At 36.1% G+C, this 20,812-nt stretch overlaps 1 protein-coding gene across 1 annotated transcript in view; it reads left to right on the top strand.

The window, feature by feature from the left end:
- The first annotated feature begins 217 nt into the window (after nucleotides 1–217).
- Nucleotides 218–20,812, top strand: part of LOC100985633 (caspase-1) — a 57,784-nt gene continuing 37,189 nt past the window's right edge. Inside the window, 3 exon segments of the mRNA XM_063608324.1 lie at nucleotides 218–362; nucleotides 14,456–14,631; nucleotides 17,903–17,951. Coding sequence (XP_063464394.1) covers nucleotides 218–362; nucleotides 14,456–14,631; nucleotides 17,903–17,951 — 370 coding nt within the window.

Below are 20,812 nucleotides of genomic sequence, written 5' to 3'. Positions count from 1 at the left end.
ATGTAGGAAGCAGATTTAAAGATTTTGCCTGCTTAAGCAGAGACTATTAGTGCTCTGCCAATAATCCCCTAGCAATTATGTCTACATGCCTAGACTGCTTACTGAGTACACTTGTGATTCTACAGCTGAATGATTTTATTCTTACCAATGGAAACACTGCAAACAGGACAAGCCAGAAGCCCCAGGCAGCTGGGGTCCCGGGACCAGTTCTCGTCCAATGACGGGCAGTGAGAAGTATCTCAGTGGCAGAGGCTTGAGCAGTACACCTATTCATCAACGTGATGGAGTGGTAGAAATGGCCCAGGTCAAGAGAGAGACAAACTTCCGTCCACTGTCTTTGCTAATTATTTATTGTCTTAGAAGTAATATGAATAGAAAATGACAGACAAAGAGGTCCAGGAAAGAAGCATGTGATTGGACCTATAGGAATGGACAAACAGTGTGTAAATCTTTACTTCTCATGGCAATGCCCACCAAAAAATACCCAGTACAGAGAAGGCATTGAATGACTATTTGAACAAAATTGCTGGGCCAGTGGATTTTAGCCAGTCTCTGGCTCTGATCACGCAAGGGCTTTCACTATTGGGCTTGTTAAAACAGTAGCCATGGTGAGAAAGTGGAGGCTATGCATGATTCAATATCACAGGCTCCCTTTAACCAGCGCAGAAGTAGCTAGTGAATGTTCAAAGTGTTAGCAGCATAAACTGATGTTCATCTCTGGATGCTGTACTGTTCTCTAAGAGATCCACCACTGGCAAGTTGATTATTTTTACCATTTCCACTTTGGAAGGTATAATTCTTTCCAGTGATTTTCCTCATTGGAAACACGTATCTATGAGACCGAATGCATGGAGATTGCCAAAGTTACTCTGGCCTGAGTTCTCAAAAAATATCTGAATTATTGTCATGTTTCATTTCCACTTTATAGCAAAGGAAGTGAGACAATATTTAAATAATCATGTGGTGTATAGTTCTACCATACACCACAGAACCCAAAAACTTCCAGCATGATGAAATATTGAAATGACCTTAAAGGCATAACTTACGTGCCACCTTGGTCATCATGCCCTGTGGAATAGGGATTTTAATAAATGTTGCTTTCATCCTGATAGTTAGAATTCATGGGTGAGGGAACCAAGGGTAAAAACTGGGAATGACATATTTTATCACCATTCTCAGTGACCCATTTAGAAATGTTTGCTTCTCATCCTTGAAGTTTTAGATGGACTAGAATTTCTGATTTCTCTATGAGGGAGCAGACACAACCAGTGTTCCAGTAAATGTAAGTCTATGACTATACCTGGTTAGCTCTTCAAGCTAACAGGCAAGGGGATAGGTCAATGGGCTGGCAGGGTTAATTGACCCTGATTATCACTAGGCACATAACAAAATGTGACTGAGCTCAAGGATTTTGAAAAGACCATTTTGGTGCTTTTGTGGCCAGTGTTAAACTTGGGTAGAAGCACCCTTACGCAAAAGACGTTCTGGCCAAGGGTATTGAAAATTCTCTGTTGTTTTAAGCCCTTTGTTTTTTTATTTTATTTAGAAATTGTTATAGGCCAGTCTCTTGAAAAATCAGATACAGGTCAGAGTGGAAAAAGTGTGAAGCACCAGTGGGCCATGAAAAGAGTAAACTGTACAAATGTTATTAGTGCCCTCCTGACATCCCTTCAGTAGTTACTTCTACGTGCCAAAAGCTGTTTGCTGCAACTCTCTGCCTGTAAGATACTTTTTGTCTTTCCAGGAAAGCTTGTTTCTCCATAACTCAGTGTAATTTTGGTAAAATAGTCTATTCCCCAACCACAAGGTTAATTTTATTATTCTCCTATAGTGAGTGAATTATTCTCCTACCAGAAAGACTGATCCGCGGATAGGCCAAGACACATAACCCAAATATAAAAGTTTTCCTTCGTGTCCAACTTTAAATATTCCTTGAACTAACCAAATATCAATTTAATACTATTGCAGAGAAATCTATGAACCCAGCCATAGTTGATATTTAGAATCTTTTTCTGCTCAGTTCATCAATTTCTATCAGGCTTTTACCAGCACCACACCACCCATCTCACATGGTTATGGCTAGCCTCTGAATGGCAGCAGTGGGCATAGGACTGGGAGTTAATCCCATCATGGTATTCCAATATTTTATCTTTAGTAATTGGTTCAAATGATAATCACATAAACTAAGATGGGACAATTACAGCTTCCACCAAGATTTCAAATGTAGATGCTGGAGAGACAAAATATCGCTGCCTTGTGGATTGTAGGCTGTAAGCACCAAGACCTGAGTAAGCTTCTTTGAGATCTTGTCTAAGGCATGAAAGAATGAGGCCATCAAGAGGAGAAATGCAAATACAAATAGAACCACAGGATGGATACGCTGATATTATTGTTTAAACTTCTGGATTTAGTCAGGCTTAAATGCAAACATCTCCACCCGTAGACTTTACAGCTGTATGAGCCAATAAATTCCTTTCTACTTAAAAATAAATAAATAAATAAAATAAACAAAACAGATTCTTCCCCCAAATGCATGATATTAGGCCTCAGCAGAAGGAGGGCGATATAGAGATGCAGGTTGGAGAGTGTGGTAGTCTTGAGGATGATAGCATGCTTTAATAATTTGAAATTATATGTGTATAGACAATAACAACTCATTTTCTCCGATTTGTTTTAGTTTTGTTTCTGTGGGTTATAACTGGAAAAAAATAATGATCCTACATTTTAAATTGATAAAAAAAATAAATTAAACACACCTCCTTCAAATAATTTGCCCTCATTCCGTTCTACAGAAACCGCTACATGGCTGTGGGGTTTTGTAGCATTCACATTTAAAATATCCTGTGGTTGTTTTATGTTTTGTTGTCATTTTGTACATTTTGCTTTCCCATTTAAATTATAAGCACCACGGAAAGCCCTACATCCTTAAATATAATCCAGGTAATTAGAAAAGAGTGCTAGAAATATCGCCTAGATGTCCCCCAACATAACTGTAAACGAACAAATATTCGGTTTATGTATCAGCTTCTTGTGAATTTGGTGTCAATAAACTCCAAAGTCTGGGAACCCTGTTTATATATTTTAGTTTGTGGACTGGCAAACATGAAGACAAGGTCGCTAGTGTTTCAAAGACAATGCCATCCTTCGAGACTCAGTGTGACTATTATAATAGTTTACATTTATAATAGTTTACAATTAGATAGGTAAGAAACATGCTTTTAGAACTTGCATTTCCTTCCCATTATTAAACTTGGGCTGTAGTGGTGGCATATTTGAGCAATGGTCAGGACCTACACATATCATCTATAGAAGTAGAAAAGGCTGGTGAACATTAGGGAAAATTATTATAATTTATAGATATATTTCTCAATATTACAGTAGAATTGGAAATAGGAACAGACTCATAGCAAAACTCACCTTCATGATTATTGTAATATAGGCTGATGTTCTTTATAGAAGAAATCTCACAAAAACAGCAAGCCAGAAAAAAATAAATTGTTTAGGGAATAGGAATTTTCTGTAAAAACGTTGCTTTAATAATAAAAAAAAGTGCATAGCAAGTATACCCTATATTTTTACTGCCAAAATATTCTAGTCAATTAAACTAAATCTGGAAGAGTTTTCCCATTTATTAGTGCAAAACAATAACAATAAAAAACCAATAAAATGACTTTAACCCTTTACAAGCACTATTTGAATTAAACACTTACTTTTTCTTTTACAAAATAATCATTTTTGTTTACAAAAAACACCATTTGTACTGGTCTATTGTATGTATTTAATAACATTTCCAGATATATAATAGAGTAGGTGATAGTAACTTGAAAAATAGTATCTACTAGGCCGGGCTCGGTGGCTCACGCCTGTAATCCTAGCAGTTTGGGAGGCCGAGGTGGGCAGATCACGAGGTCAGGAGATCGAGACCATCCTGGCTAACACGGTGAAACCCCGCCTCTACTGAAAATACAAAAAATTAGCCGGGCGTGGTGGCGGGCGCCTATGGTCCCAGCTACTCGGGAGGCTGAGGCAGGAGAATGGCGTGAACCTGAGAGGCGGAGTTTGCAGTGAGCCGAGATCACGCCACTGCACTCCAGCCTGGGGGACAGAGGGAGGCTCCATCTCAAAAAAAAGAAAAAAAAGAAAAAGAAAAAAGAAAAAAAAAACAGTATCTACTATTATACTAACTTGAAAAATAGACATTTTTGTTTATATTTAAAATTCTTATTTAAAAATAAACCACCATGAGACCCAGGTTTTTACAAAATAGAATGAAAGTTTCTGTATACTTTAAATTTCTAGTATTATTGGTTTCAGTCTCTCATCTAAACAGATATAAAAAGGCACTTTAGAGAGGAAGTCAAGGATGTTTTGGTCCTATAGTTCCCATTTTTTCAAGTTAATGCTAATGCAATCATCCTAACACATAGACCCAGCACTGTATGATTGATAAGTCTCAAGTAAGGGTTATATTAAAAACATACATTTTTATCTCTCACTAATTCTGCACAAAATGAATCCCTGTGGTGGCAAAATTTACCCACTTGACTTCTTGGCTCAAAAAATAATATTCAGCAGTGGACCTAACAATGAATTCCAAACTATTAATATATTTGAGCAGACTTAACAAACATGTGCTGCCAATAATCACTCAAAATATTAGCCAACTTGATTATATGCTAAAGCTTATGATGTAAAATAAAAAGTATGCCAAATACATTTAAAAATATTATGCAAAAGAGGCTTAATTGTTTACCATTGAACTCAGAAACATGACTTATAGCTGTTTAACACTTCAGCGTCTTTATTAATTGATCTCTATATTACCCAATGCTCATCATTCTTTTCTTAGAAATTCATAATAATGATTTCCCACTTAAAGGAGGAAGATTGTATATAACCCGAAGGCATGTTGGAAATTGTCATATCGGATGTTATTGGTTGTGTGTATTTTAGAGCACAATTTAAGGATACAGTAAATGCTACCATAAATGGATTTATGATTTCCACTTAGCTATTTTCAACCACCACTTTATTGTATAATCAGGGTTTATTGTGCTACTCTATATTCAGTTCTCCTTACCTTCCAGGTATAAGGGACTTACACACTCTCAGCTCCCTTGCTGTTAGACAGAGATATAACATGAAATGGACCAGTAGATTGAGAGCGAAAGTGGAATGGGTCATTATAGCATGAAGCATTTTCGTCTCTTCTTCTGCCATGGCAATGATGAAATTGGATGTTAATATGGAGGTTGCAGGAGATCAAAGCCCTCATGAATTATTGAGCCCTTGCTTGGGGTGCAGATACCTTAGAGAATCTCTCTCACCCACAGTGACCATAGCTTAAGCAATAAATAAATTTTGATTATGTCAAGTCACTGAGATTCTGGTGTTTACAACTGCAGCATAGCCTGAGAATCCTGGCTTATGCCAGAATTTTATCTCCCCATATTAACATTGCAAATGAACTGAGAATTTAGAGAATCACTCAGTAAGTGTAAGGGGATCCCAAATACACTGGACTCCACTTAGAAAGTGGATGCAGAGCTGATATCATTGAGGAAGACTGTTTAATACTGTTCTTTGGAAGCAAAAATGAAAAGGGAAAATGTTGATTTTCTCACATTTGTTCAGTATTGAACACAAAACTACCTTCAGTATCCTGGAATCATTCATAAAGTGTATAACTCAAAATTCTTGTTTAAAATGATTAATATTAGTTATAATAACTAAGATTTGAAGGAATTTCTATGACATCAACTGTAATAACCCTGCTGAGAATTGTTACCTGTGTCTATTTTTGGAGCAAATACAGAACTGTATTTTTCTCTTCATATATGAGATTTTGCTTTTATGAAATATGGAAATAATTTTAGAATGTGCATATATATGGAAAGTAGATATCAGTTTATTATAAAACATGGGTAATAAATGTCCTTTTTATTATAGATGGGACTTTTATTGTGTTGGTTTTACCTGGAAAAAAGTAAATCATAAGACTGGGCAAAGTTCAAAATGATCCAGAGTAAAAGAAATAGTACTTTCTTTGTGACAACTTCAGGCAAGGCAAGTAGGGCAGATCAAAGAACTGCTTTAATGATTCACTAAAGCTGAAGTTCAGATAAAACCACAGCAGCAGCCAAAGTACCTGGAAATGCAAAAAATTGCGAGCAAGGCATATGTCTTTCTGAGAAAAGGTCCAGGAAGAACATAAATCTGCAAGGGAGATTATCTCATAGCACGATTGTCAGCAAATAGCGACTCTGAATGAGACAGAAGCAAGGTCAGGGTTTAAATAAATGCTGTGGTTGTACAATAGCCGCAGTAGGCTTTTTTCCAAGTCCTAGTTCTATTGTCATTTTGGGATAAATCTTGACTTTGAGAGCTATCTTCTCAATTGTAGAATGAAGAATTGGCTTTCAAGTAATTTTCCATAGAAAATATTTTATTCTGCTTCATATTTATGGCAGTGCTAAGGGCCAGCCTCAGCTATAGATTCTGTTCTGTTTTATGTAATTAATCTACTTCAAGATGTTCTGAGAGAAAGCAAGTGTCTGACACAAAGCTGAATTAAACAGTCCCTGCCCTCAAGTGGCTCACATGTCAAAAGCCATGCAAAACTCAGCACCAGATATCATGGTGAAGATCTAGACTCGATACTGCATTTGTCGACTGACATACTTGCTGTCTAAAAAAAAAAAAATTTATGAAGCACCATTGTCTAGGGTGACGGGCCTTTTCTGCTCACTCATGATCCAAAGAACAGATGGACTTTAATGGATTTAATGCCCAAATAAGCAGTTTTTTCCCAAGCACTTAATGCCCAAATGAGTAGATTTTTTTAAATGCAACTAATAAAAACAGATAACCCTCAGAGTACTCTTGCACCACTAAGCTTGTTTAGGGAGTGGAGCAGAACCTAAATAGTGCAGCAAATTAATTGGAGGCAGAAGTCCTTGCTTCTAAGCTCTAGTTAATAATAATAATAATTAAACTTAATGACTACCTGTGTGATCTTAGTCAACTCCAGTTTTTAGGACCTCAGGTCTTTCCTCATTTATAAAATAAAGAGATGTGGTCATTGGACATGATGATCATTAAGGTCCTACGAGTTTAACAACTTCATCATTTCCAAAGTAGCATTACACGTTAGACAAAAAATAGCATGGCAACTTATTGAAATGGAGAAGAATTTAGTAAAAGTACCTTTATTTCTTTTTAACAATAATTACTTATCTGGATGTTTAAAAAATACCAAATGAAAAATAAGAATAAATTTCAAGCTTTTATTAAGTGAAATGTGGAAATTACAGAAATTGGGAAAACAGTCAAATATACTCATAAGATTACAAATTTATAATGGAGAGATAAAATCCTATTTTATACCCTTGGGGTTCTCTTCTAGTTGATATGTATTTAGCAATGCACATGGCACAGATGAATCACAGTAAATAATATTCCTCTTAAAAAGTTTTTGCTCAGTCATAAAATACATACAGTGAAAAATTTCCTCCCTTGGAGGCAAGCATTCAAAAATATAATTAATTTCTGCACTTTTGTGGAGGAGGAAAAAATAAATGAAAGTATAAATGTTTCCTACTGAGTATGAGACAAAAGGTCTCAGAGGTGTACCAAGAAGGGTTAATTTATAGACATCAAAAAATTTAATATTTTTATTAGGAATTCATCCCCAAATCTTTGGGCTCATTTTTCATATAACTAAAGAGCAAATAAGTATAATAAGTTAGAATATAAAATATCAAAGCTGATACATATAGTATGAATATACGTAAAAAATACATCTCAAACCTCATAAACGGATACAGAAAGTGCAAGTCATCTTTATTGCCCTGTGCTGAAGGTAACTATCATAAATTTGGCACTATAGCAATAAACTTGAAAATAAAAGTCCCTTCCTTTAAAATAAAATAATTTATCTAAAGACGGTATAAAATGCTTTATATTTAAGCTAGGGGAGATAATATGGTTTTTATTGCTCTAAGAAAAGATATGACATTACTGACTAGCACCTTGTATGTTGCCCGATTATATTTAAATAACCAGGAAATACTGGCCTTCGAAATACTGCACAAAATGATAGGACCCTGACTAGCTTTCAAATTTTAATGTTTTGTCTGCTGAACTGAGCCCCATTTCTGCGAATTGCTACCAACCCTTACTGCCTTACAGTGACAATTAGAGTCATCTATAAACATGGCTGATTTTCCAAGGAACTATTATTGACCTTACGTTGTAGATTTTATCATATGCACCAGTCTGAGGTTGGGGTTATGAGAATTGATGTGACTTTATATTTAAGAAATTTTGAGACCCTTCAAAACAACGTGTACTAAAAAATTACAAATTCTTTTTATCCTCACACTAGGAGGAGCTGACAGGAGACATCACTCACCTTTTTCCTGGTGAGAAATTGTTCATCCCTCTGAGCACTCTGAACAGGTAGATGTATTAGATCACCTGCAGTCTAGTCCACTAACTGTATTAGAGGATGTCAGCATGAGATAATTTTCAGAAAGGCTTTCTCCAGTGACTTAGAGTAGAGGAGATGACAATGACTTTGAGAGACAAAGAAAGCAGGACTTAGTGAATGAAAGTAGATATATGCAAAATAACTAAGTCTGCAAATGAACTATTTGTAAGTAATTTATAATAATAAAAATAGATACTTTGTGTTAAAAATTGTACTGTAATACACACTATACATATGTATGTTTGTGTGTTTATATATGTGTATGGAGATATATATATATATCTCCTCTCTTTTTTACCTGCTAGAAACTTGGGGCTCAAAGAGTTCAAGGTCTTTTACAAGGCTCCACAGTTAATAAGTGACAGATCTGTACTTCAAACCACCATCAAATTCTGCTATCTGGGCTGCTAGCCTCAGTAGAGGATATGCCAATGAGAAGGAAAATTTATTGGTTATTGAAGCATAGATGTTACACAGGTTTTGAAAACAGATCTGGATTCACATCTTGGACCAGCCATAAATTAGCTGAGTAGTCTTACAAGGGAAAATAGTGGTTCCAGATAATTAGTGCACTGCCCGGCACTCACAATAAATAGAAAAAAAGTTGTAGTTACTGAAGCCCCTCCAAACACTCTCATAGGAAAAAAGAAGCCTTTGCCTATGAAATACAAATTTTTATATTCCTCTGGGTATATACTCAGTAATGGGATTGCATCAATGTTGGTTGCTGCACTATTCACAATACCAAAGATATGGAGTCAACCCAAATGCCCATAAATGATAGATTGGATAAAACAAACATGGTATGTGTAGACCATGGAATACCATGCAGCCATAAAAAAGAATGATACTGACTGGGCATGGTGGCTCACACCTGTAATCCCAGCACTTTGGGAGGCCAAGATGGGCAGATCAAGAGGTCAAGAGATTGATAGCCTGGCCAACATGGCGAAACCCCATCTCTACTAAAAATACAAAAATTAGCTGGGCATGGTGGCGCACGCCTGTATTTCCAGCTACTCGGGAGGCTGAGACAGGAGAATCACTTCAACCAGGGAGGCAGAGGTTGCAGTGAGCCGAGACTGTGCCACTGCACTGCAGCCTGGCAACAGAGCGCTTTTGTGGGAGCATGGATGGAGCTGGAAGCTATTATCCTTAGCAAACCAATGCAGAAACAGAAAATCAAATACCACATGTTCTCACTTACAAGTGGGAGCTAAATGATAAGAACTTAAGAACACAAAGAAGGAAACAACAGACACTGGAGTCTACTTGAGGTGGAAGCGTGGGAAGGTGGGAGGAGGGAGAGGAGCAGAAAAGATAGGTACAGGGCTTAATACCTAGGTGATGAAATAATACGTACAACAAACCTTTGTGACACAAGTTTACCTATATAACAAACCCTCATGTGTACCCCCAAACCTAAAATAAAAGTTAAAAAAAATGAAATTTGAATTTTTCCTTTGATTAAACAAAAGACAAAACACAACTATTTGATTGTGAAAGCAAATGGATCAACTTATGTTATCCTAATGTTCTCTGGAGATTCTGCTATCTCCAAACAGGCTTCTAATTTTAATTGGCTGCTTGTATAGTTGTACCTATGGGAAAAGGTTATGATGTCCATATTTACATAAGCATACAAGCCCACATGAGAGTTATTTTTCGTTCTTTGCTTTTTTTTTTTTTTCTTCAAGACAGATTCTTGCTCTGTTGCCCAGGCTGGAGTGCAGTGGCACGATCTTGGCTGACTGCAACCTCCGCCTCCTGGGTGCAAGCGATTTACCTGACTCAGCCTCCTGAGTAGCTGGGATTACAGGTGCCTGCCAACATGCCCGGCTAATTTTTGTATTTTTAGCAGAGACGGGGTTTCACCATGTTGGTCAAGCTGGTGTTGAACTCCTGACCTCGTGAATCGCCCACTTTGGCCTCCCAAAGTGCTGGGATTACAGGTGTGAGCCACTGCGCCCGGCCAAGAGTTATTTTTCATTACAAATAAGTCAATTAATTTGGTGTTTACATATCAGTATTTTGAGCCCAACTAAAGAAGAGTGAGGGGGTTCTTTGAGAAGCCAAGGTCTCCTTACTTAGGGTGCTGTCCAAAGTAGGATTCTCAGCTCTGCTATGATAAGGAATGCCACCCAGTGGGATTCCTTGAGGAAGAGCCAGCCTTCTTTTGCCCACATATTCCCTCTCCAGCCTTACCTCCATCCATTCCTCAATTCTGGATTTCTCCTTCAGCTTGTGAACACATCCCAAGCATTGTCTGCTCCAAGATAATGTCTTAGACCTCTTATTCGGGTTGTATAGCCTACTCCCATGTGACTTCAGTCACTTTGTGCATAGAGCTATTACAGCATTTGCCAGCTACCATTATATTTCAGTATCTGACACCATTGTCAGCTCCTTCAACAGGTACTCACTTATTTCGCCTTGATTTCAGAACTATACTTTGTCACTTAGTTGGAGACCTCAAAAAATTGCTCGTATATTATTAATTTAAATCCCCTAGATCCTGGCATAAAATTTTAGACATCTTGCTCATAGCAGAATCCCTAGGGCCTGGCAATTTATTGAATTATTAATAAATATTTATTCAATAAATAAAAGATGACATTTATGGTTGTATCAAAATATTAACGAGTATTTTTTAAATCCATAACCCTTTGTTCAACGTGGTCAGCATTCTCTGTCCTGAGTTACTATTAGAACAAAAAACTATTTAAATATATTGCTTCTTATAGCCCTTCCCTAGTGAAAAGCAACGCATTCATTTTTTAAAACAATGAAACATACGCAAGTCTTTTGCAGAGTTATAACAAAATCAACATCACTGAATGATAGAAATGGAAAACCAGAACTGAATACAGGGACAGCAGATTAAACAAAAATATGGTAAGATGCCCAGACAAATCTCAATTTATGGCAACAGAAATGGACTGACAATTAGATTCCTGAATCACATCTTTGAGTAGATCTGTTTTTCTTTCTCATGAGTATGTCAGTGGCATGAGGGAGAGGGTGTGAATAGGTTGGTTTGCACTCTCTGGAGTGAGACTGCTGAATTATGTAGGAGGTCTGTTATGAAGTAATTGTTTGTAAATGCAGAGAACACAAATGAGTGTGTTGTGAGCATATGTAAATATAAATGTGGATAAAAGGCATTGCTAATATCTACAGAAGGGAAAATAATTAGCAAATTCATAAGGGTCACTCATAATTCTAATGTTAAGAATAATCCTTTGTTTCTTTTAAGATATTCCCCTAATGCATTTATGATGCATATTCCCTGATAAATGACAATGTGTTTTAATTTATAATGCAGTTAAGAAAGTAAGTGAACATTGTAAATGTTGAGAGGGCTTCCAAAGTAGACGATGTTTGGCAGCAGCCTTTGCTGCTTATACATGGTTGAATGGTGCCTCAGCGTTCACTGTCCTGAGCTACTGCTGCTCAGGCTTTTTCTCATAATATTATTCAAATCTTGCAGTAGCCAGTGTTGTGAGAACCTTACAACGTGGGCTGACTCAACTCGAGCTCGTCATCTCAGTTCAGAAATTTCTAACATACACTTCAAGCTTTTCTGCCAGGTGAATATCAGGTGATGGGCCACCGCTCAGTGCTCCCCAGCCCCATCTCTTAAAGAAAAGGCATCTGGCTGCCAAGGTGGTCTTAACAATTCCATTTTATTGCCCCTTCCCTTTCTATATCTGTTGGCCTCCAGGAGGATTTCTCTTGTGAATTTGTAGGAACGTGTCACATAGACTTTTGGGATTTTTGGGAAGCTGAGCAAGTCAGATTTTAAAGTTCACAGGTTTCAGCTACCTACTTTAAAAAATATTAGCCGTCACTGCCAACCTTTCTCGCACAGAACACTTAGCGCCTATGTAAACATCTGCCACATACACTGTGATATCATTGATTAGCTGTCCATCATATTCCATGCATTGTGCTAAGCTATGTATACAAATGACCTTTCCTAACCCAGATGACTGAGCTTGTGGTGGATACTGTTATTAGTCCCATTTTATATATGTGAAAATACAGTTACAGATATTGAGACAGTAGCTCCCAGTTGAGTTGGCATTTTTGAGATTTGGATCTAGGCTACTTGATTCAAGATCCTAGTGTCTAAACTATCATGCTATAAGATTCCTTTTATTTAGTCCGGTGACCATTATGAATGTTTTCACATGATGCTTATTTATTATGTAATTTGCACGATTTGGAGACAGGCTCAATCATTAATGTAATTGGCTCATATACAAAGTTGGTGATTTTTTTAAGAAATAGTTTTAAGTATAAAATGTGATTTTTTTCTACTCCATTTCATGCTGTGATTGTTGGCTATCTTACATAAATACACATGCAAACACAGACATATGCCAACTATTTTTTTGAGGGAAAAAAACTAGTTGTAAATCATCATTAATTTGTGCTTATATCATTTTTCCTTTCTTCCTGAATATACCAGTGTTTATTTCCTAAAAACAAGAACGTTATTTTATGGACCACTGTGTAGTTACCAAAATCAGCAAATTTTATATGGATACAATATTATTATCTAAATCCATAGTCTACATTCTGATTTTTCCAATTTTCTTAATAATATTGTTAATACCTGGTTTTTTTTTTCCTGAATTCAGGATCACACATTTAGATATTGATATGGGTTGGCTGTTTCCCCACCCAAATCTCATCTTGAATTGTAAAGCCCATAATTCTCATGGGTTGTGGAAGGGACCCACTGGGAGATAATTGAATCATGGAGGTGGTTTCTCCCATACTGTTCTTGTGGTAATGAATTTATAAGGGGTTTCTCCTTTCACTTAGCTCTCATTCTGTCTTGTCTGCTGCCATGTAAGACATGCCTTTTGCTTTCCACCATGATTGTGAGGCCTCCCTAGCCAGGTGGCACTGTGAGTCCATTAAACCTTTTTTGCTTTATAAATTACCAGATCCTGGGCATGCCTTTATCAGCAACGTGAAAACAGACTAGTGCAGATATAATGTTTCATTGATCTCCTTTAATCTAGTCTAGTTCCTCAGCTTTTTTGTCTTCGTTGGCCTTGATGTATTTGAAGTGTACAGGCGAGCTTATTTGTTAAACTTTTTTCTGTTTGAGTCTGTTCCATGTTTCCTTGTTATTAGAATTAGGCTGTGCATTTTCAGCAGGAATAACATTGAAGTGATATTATGTCCTGTTCAGAGCATCATATCAGCAAGCATATGATATTGGTCTATTACAACATTGGTGAGGTTAATATCGATCATGATATCAAATGATCTGTTTTCTACTGTAAAGTTTACTATTTTTCATTATGGAACTAAGTAGTTTGTGGAGAGATATTTTAAACTGTGTAAATATTCTTTTCCTCCTCAGATTTTCATCCAATAGTTTTAACATCCATTTCTGTTTTTCTAACTCCATCATTCTAGTGAGGATTACTTAGGATTCTACTTAAGAAATAGCTTTGTCTTCAGCATTTATTTCTTTATTCTTTTATTTTTTATATTGGTATGTGCTTTTATGATTCTTTGTTTGTTAAATTCATTACTATCACAGTTTTTCTCAATGTTCAAATTCTCCTAGAATTGAACAATAGTAGACCCTTCAAACTGACTTGTTTATTTTCCATGATTCTCTGTGATTTTTGGAGCATTTTCTTACTTTTTTTTTCTTTTGAATGTATATGATATTTTTTGCTCAGGTAACAGAAAATGAATAATAATGGGAAATATCAACATAAGTCTTGAAAATTACTTTATTCTACTGGGTCTTTCTAATTGACCTCCTCTGGAAATAGTTATTTTTGTAGTTCTCTTGATATTCTGCTTCATGACACTGATAGGCAAGCTGTTCAGCATCATTCTGTCATACCTGGACTCCCATCCCCACACTCTCAGTACTTATTCTCTTTTCTGGATTTCTGCTACACCATCAGTTCCATCTTTTAATTACAGTACAATCTCTGGGGCCCACAGAAGAACATCTCTTATGCCAGTGGTATGATTCAAATTTATTTTGTTCTCACACTGGGAACCATGGATTGCGCTCTACTGGTGGTGATGTCCAGGACTGTGATGCAGCTGGACACAGACACTTGCCTTATACTGTTGTTATGGCTGTGGCTTTTTGGGTAAGTAGCTTTACCAACTCAGCATTTGATTCCTTTTTTACCTTCTGGGTAACCCTGTGTGGACATCACTATTATGCTTACATCTTTATATTTACATCATTGTTAGTATAAAGATGGTTCATTAACAGAAAGAAACAGTCTGTGTTCTCACTGAATCATGCAGCTTTATTAACATTATCTTTTCCATTATAAAATGACTGCTTCCAGGAGATTGAAAAGAACATGTTAAGAAAAGCACAGCATTGGAGAATCTGAAAGCATGTGATCTTGTTCAATTAAACCAAGTATCAAAAACATGCATTTTTATGAGACTATTTTAGGAAATTCATCATTTAGAATGAGGTTAAATTATGAGGGGCAAAACAAAAATAAAAAATAATATTAACTTAAGTAAAATAAAAGTTTATTTATCTCCCTCATAAAAAGAATTTCAAAGATAGGTGGTCTGAATGATAAGCTACTTGAGGTGCCTTTACTGGTTCCTTTTAACTTATCTTGGCCTTTGATTTCCCCAAAATAGATCAAGATTCTGCTTGAGCTCCATCCTTCACACTCATTCAGTATAAAGAAGGTCAACTGCTTCTTTTTTTTTCTTTTTTTTTTTTTTTTGAGATAGAGTCTCTCTCTGTCACCCAGGCTGGAGTGCAGCGGAACAATCTCGGCTCACTGCCACCTCCGCTTCCCGGGTTTAAGTGATTCTCTGCCTCAGCCTCCCTAGTAGCTGGGGCTATAGGCACGCACCACCATGCCCAGCTAATTTTTTTAAAAAATTTTTAGTGGAGATGGGGTTTCACTGTGTTGGCCAGGATGGTCTTGATCTCTTGACCTTGTGATCCACCCGCCTCGGCCTCTCACAGTTCTGGGATTACAGGTGTGAGCCACTGCATCTGGCCAAGAAGGTCAAACCCTTCTTTTGAAAGATTTGTCCCTGTACTTCTATGAGGAACAAATTTTATATATTTTTAAATTTTGTATATCTATATATAACATATAAATTTAAATATAAAATATTCAATACATTTTAAAATATTAAATTTATACATTTTAAAGTATTAAAATATTATATTTTAATATATGGTATATATTACATCTGTATTTTATGTATATAATATATAATACATATATTTTAAAATATTAAAAAATATAAATTTATATTTTATATTATATATACACACACACACACACACACACACACACACAGAGTATAAGGCATTGGCTCACACTATTATGAAGGCTGGGAAGTACGAAGAACTGCAGCTCAAAATACCTGAGAACCAGGACAGCCGAAGGTATACGTGTCAGACTGAATCTTAAGGCAAGAGAGTACTGATAACCCAGTTCAAAGACCATGAGACAGAGAGAGTGAATTCTTTGTTGCCTAGATTTTTGCTCTATCCAGACCTTTAACAGATGGGATGAGCTTTGCTCACATTGGTGGAGGACAGAAGCAGGAGCAATCTACTTTACTCAGTCTACAGATTCAGATGTTAATCTCAGCCATCCAGAAATATCCTCACAGACACGCCCAGAATCATGTTTAATCAAATATCTGCTCACTTCATGACCCCATCAAATGGACACATAAGAGAAACTGTCACAAGGCCCTTCTCTTTAAAGTCTATTGATCCAAATGTAGTGACAAACAACGATGGTAAATTTACCATATATCCTGGAAAGCCATATGCCTACATAAAAATCAGAACTTATATTGATACAGAAAAATTAGAGAACACATATTGGTGTACGTTTAGCAATATCTGCCTCTGAAGAGAACTGACAGTGAAGAGTGAAAGAGAAAGGAGTTTCCAGGAAATAAAGTGGATTAAGCTTCCTGAAATATGGAAAATAATATATCATTTATAAGAACTATTATTTTCAGCATTTGTTGATATTATGATTTGGTGAAAATTATTACGTAGACATTTTCTTTTCATTCCTGTATATTTTTTTGAAAATTTCTGTTGTACTTTGAGATATTTAATATATATGCTTTACCTTTTTTAATGTGTAAAAAACTTGAGATGTCTCATGTCATTAATTGAATTTTGAATATTCCAATGTAATTTCCCATAGACTATACATTTAAACTGCATATTTTAAATACTGAGTTTTCACTGCTACTTAGTGGTTTTAAATATTTTTAGAGAATATCTTTTGATTTCTTAGCTTGAAGAATGAGGATATGGCTCTTTTTCACATCCCTGCACTACCTTATACACTCACACACATGCACACAAGAAGAACTGATAAATTACTTTATGTATTTGACTACAAAGAAACCAGTGTGTGTGTACATGTGTGTGTTTGAAATATCTCTCCTGAAATCTTTACTCCTCTTGTTCCAGTCTAAACTGGATTTTTCTCTAGTCTCCTCTTTACACTCTTTTGTGTTAAGTGCCCTGATTCCTGGGTCCTTCCTAAATCTATTCCTTCGTTTTTTATGAAATATATACTTCAACAATGTTCTATAGATACTCTATAACACAGAAAAAGGTGCACAGAGAAAGTTAATTTAAGCCCTTGCATGTTTGAAAATATCTTTATCCTTGCATTTAGTTTGCAGTGAGATTCATAGACTTCCAGGAGAGAAAAGACTTTCCCTCAGAAACTGAATCCATTGTTCAGTTCTTTTTTAGTTTCCAGTGTTGCTTGTTAGAAGTAAGAAGTCATTTTTATTCCTTTGTATAAGCCCTTTGTATGTAACCCATTTTTTTTCCTTTCCAGATGCTCTTAGGACTTTTCCCAAATGTCCTGAAATTGTATAGTTATGAAGAGTAGTCATGAGTATTGATGAATCTGAGCCACATTGTGGATACTCAGTGGGCCCTTTTTTTGTGGAAAATCTTATCCTTCTATTCTGGAAAAATTTCTTAAGTGATGCCTTCATAATATCCTCCCCATCATTGTCTCTCTCAGTGGAACTCATTAGTTGGCCTGTTAGACTGAGCTTTTGTTGTTGTTGTTGTTGTTGTTAACCTTTTAGAATTCTATTATTTTAAAATTATTTTTTTCACCTGCAAAATTTTCTATTCATTGCTTTTCAACATTTCAATCGTTTGTTATTTTTGTCAAAAGATTTCACATTTCTAAAAATTCGTATTCTCTGAATACTCTCATATCATAAATGTAATATAGTATTTTTAGATTTGAAGATGAGAATTATAATTTTATATGAGTGTTTTTTATTCCCCATATGATCTCTGATGTTTTTATTTGTTCATTTTTCTATCTTTGAATTTTCATGTGCATTTTTTTGTGTTTTGTTTTTAAGGAGCTTCTCAAATACCTGGTGATCCTTGGCTGTCCAATCAAAATAAGAAGTACGGTAACATTCTAATAGGAAGTTTTATGTATGTGGTAATGGCTTGTTTAATCATGAATTTGTATTTAGGTAGGGTACAAGGTTTTTGTTTTTGTTTTTGTTTTTACCTTTTATTTTAGGTTTAGGGGTACATGGGCAGGATTGTTGTGTAGGTAAACTTTACGTTGCGGGGAATTTGTAGTTCTCTATTCTACAGGGCAGTTTCCTCAGAAAGAAATCCTCCAGTCATCTGCCAACAACAGAAAAGCATAGAGGCCAGAGTAGTGGGAGGCAGGCAGCCATGGGGGCAAGAGGACCTCCATTCAGTATACCCTCGATCGCCTGGTTCCATGTGTCCAGGGGGGTGCCTCATCTTTGACCTTAGCTAGTCAAGATGTCTCCAATTCACAGTCTCTGTAATTCAACATCTTCAGAGAATAATCCTTTTTTTTTTTTTCCCTGCAGAGCTCAAGAAAGGGCAATTGACTAGTTTGTTGGACTTGGGGAGAACATCAGGGCAGCTACCTGCTCCTAAAGACACTTTCAACAAATCTTTGTTTTCTGTCCCACTTCACACTCTGGCTTTCAGAGATAATTTGCATCTCCAATTTTTGACACTTTCCATGGTTCTGTACCATAAATCATGATTTTTTAAAATTGTCATTACCCAAGCTGTCATTTTCTGGATTTTTCATGTATACACTCAGTTACTATTCATCTGTATGCTTTCTATATTCCAAAAATAACATTTTATGTACTAAAATCTGTTTTCTTTGATTTTTTGCTTATATATATTCAAAAATAACTTAATGTCACTTTAGTTGGGTTTTCAGAGAGACCAGAAATGCCTGTTGCCTATGCACCATTTATAAAATTGAAAATCTTCACTTAGTTTCCAGTAATATATTTTATATTTGTTGTATTCTATTAAAAGTGCTCTTGTGAAGTCACCAATAACCACTGTTGTGCCAGAAACAATGTAATCCTTCCAGTGACATTGATCTTGATGACCACAAATCACTTAAAAAATGTCACTCCCTGACTTCTCTGTCTTTAAGAACCTCCCATTCTCTGACCCTTTCTTAGTCTCAAATTGTTCTCAATCTCCTTGTACTCCAGTGTTTTTTTTGCCTTCCTGCCAGTCTTGGTGTCCACTGAGATTCTGATTTTATTCGATCCTAATCTTATCCTACGTAATGAGTTATTCTATTTCTCTGATTATTTTCACTACCAATTGCATCATGGTGACCCACAAATCTGAATCTCTATCCCTGAGTGAATTCCTGATCTTCAGACACATATGCCCCTCTAATGTGCAGATATTTCAATCCTGCAAACATCTTAATTTGGATGTCCTAAAATAATCTCAAAGTAAAGCTAATAACAAACTCATCATCACCTACAGCATGCATGTTTTTTTCCCGTGGGTGTTGCAACTTAGTAGATGACTGTATTCAGTAATTCAAGTATTTCAGAAAAGGAAATTACTCAAGGGTTTCCCCTTTCTCTCTTATTTATCATGTCCACTAGATTATTTATAACTTAATTTTTGATTTACTTCAGATTTTACTTCTCACTTGAGCCTATTACTTCAGCTCAACCTTTTAGGTTTATCTGATATTATCTCTTTCTCTTTGAAACCACCTCAATTAATGCTTTCAGAATGAACTATCTAAGATTTAAATTTGGGAATTTAGTTGTTCTAGCATAAATGCTTCAGTGCTAACTGCTACTTTTACTTTAAAGACCACACTGCTTAGAGTAGGATGCAAGAGCCATCATTACTAGCCATTATCTCCCCAAATACTCTCATCTCCCCAAATTCTTCCAACTTAACCCCAGTGGATAAAAACGCACTTGTAGATTTCTGTAAACTTGATACTGTTTTATATTTCAGTGGGTGTATTTTTATACCTTATTTTTTTAAACCTTTCAGATTTTTTTTTCAACTTTAAATTCAGGGGTACATGCGCACGTTTGTTACCTGTGTGTATTGCATGATGCTGAGGTTTGGGTTGAGAATGATTCCATCAGTGAACTTTGGTATTATATTGGCTGTGGGTTTGTCATAGATGACTCTTATTTGAGATATGATCCTTTCATGCTGAATTTCTTGAGTGTTTTTATCATGAAGGGATGTTGGATTTCATCAAAAGCTTTCCATGTCTATTGAGATAGTCATATCATTTTTGCTTTTAATTCTGTTGATGTGGTGGATTATATTTATTGATTTGTATATTTTGAACCAACTTACATCCCAGAAATGAAGCTGACTGGATCATGGTGAATTAACTTTTTGATGTGCTATTGGATTCAGCTTGTTAGGATTTTATTGAGGGTTTTTACACCTATATTTATTACAGATATTGGCCTGTAATTTTCCTTTTTCACTGTGTCTTTGCCAGGTTTTGTTATCAGTGTGATGCTGGCTGGCTTCACAGAATAAATTAGGAAAAAATTTGTCTTCCTTGATTTTTTGGAATAATTTCAGTAGAATTGATACCAGCTTTTCTTTGTAATCTGGTAGAATTTGGCTGTGACAGCTGGGCAGAGTGGCTCATGCCTGTAATCCCAGCACTTTGGGAGGTTTAGGTCAGCCTATCACTTGAGGCCCGGTGTTTGAGACCAGCCCGTTCAACATGGCAAAACCCTATCTCTAATAAAAGTATAAAAGTGATTCTGGTGTGGTGGTACATGCCTGAAATCCCAGCTACTCGGGAGGCTGAGGCAGGAGAATCTCTTGGACCTGGGTTGCAGTGAGCTGAGATCGCTGCCACTGCACTCTAGCCAGGGCGACAGAGCAAGACTCTGTCTCGAAATAAATAAATAAATAAATAAATAAATAAATAAATAAATAAAATTTGGCCGTGAATTCATTTG

The sequence above is a fragment of the Pan paniscus genome, chromosome 9 (assembly GCF_029289425.2).
Source record: "Pan paniscus chromosome 9, NHGRI_mPanPan1-v2.0_pri, whole genome shotgun sequence".
Classification (NCBI taxonomy): domain Eukaryota; kingdom Metazoa; phylum Chordata; class Mammalia; order Primates; family Hominidae; genus Pan; species Pan paniscus.
The sequence above is the reverse complement of the archived record's forward strand: the minus strand, read 5'-3'. Positions and strand labels throughout refer to the sequence as shown.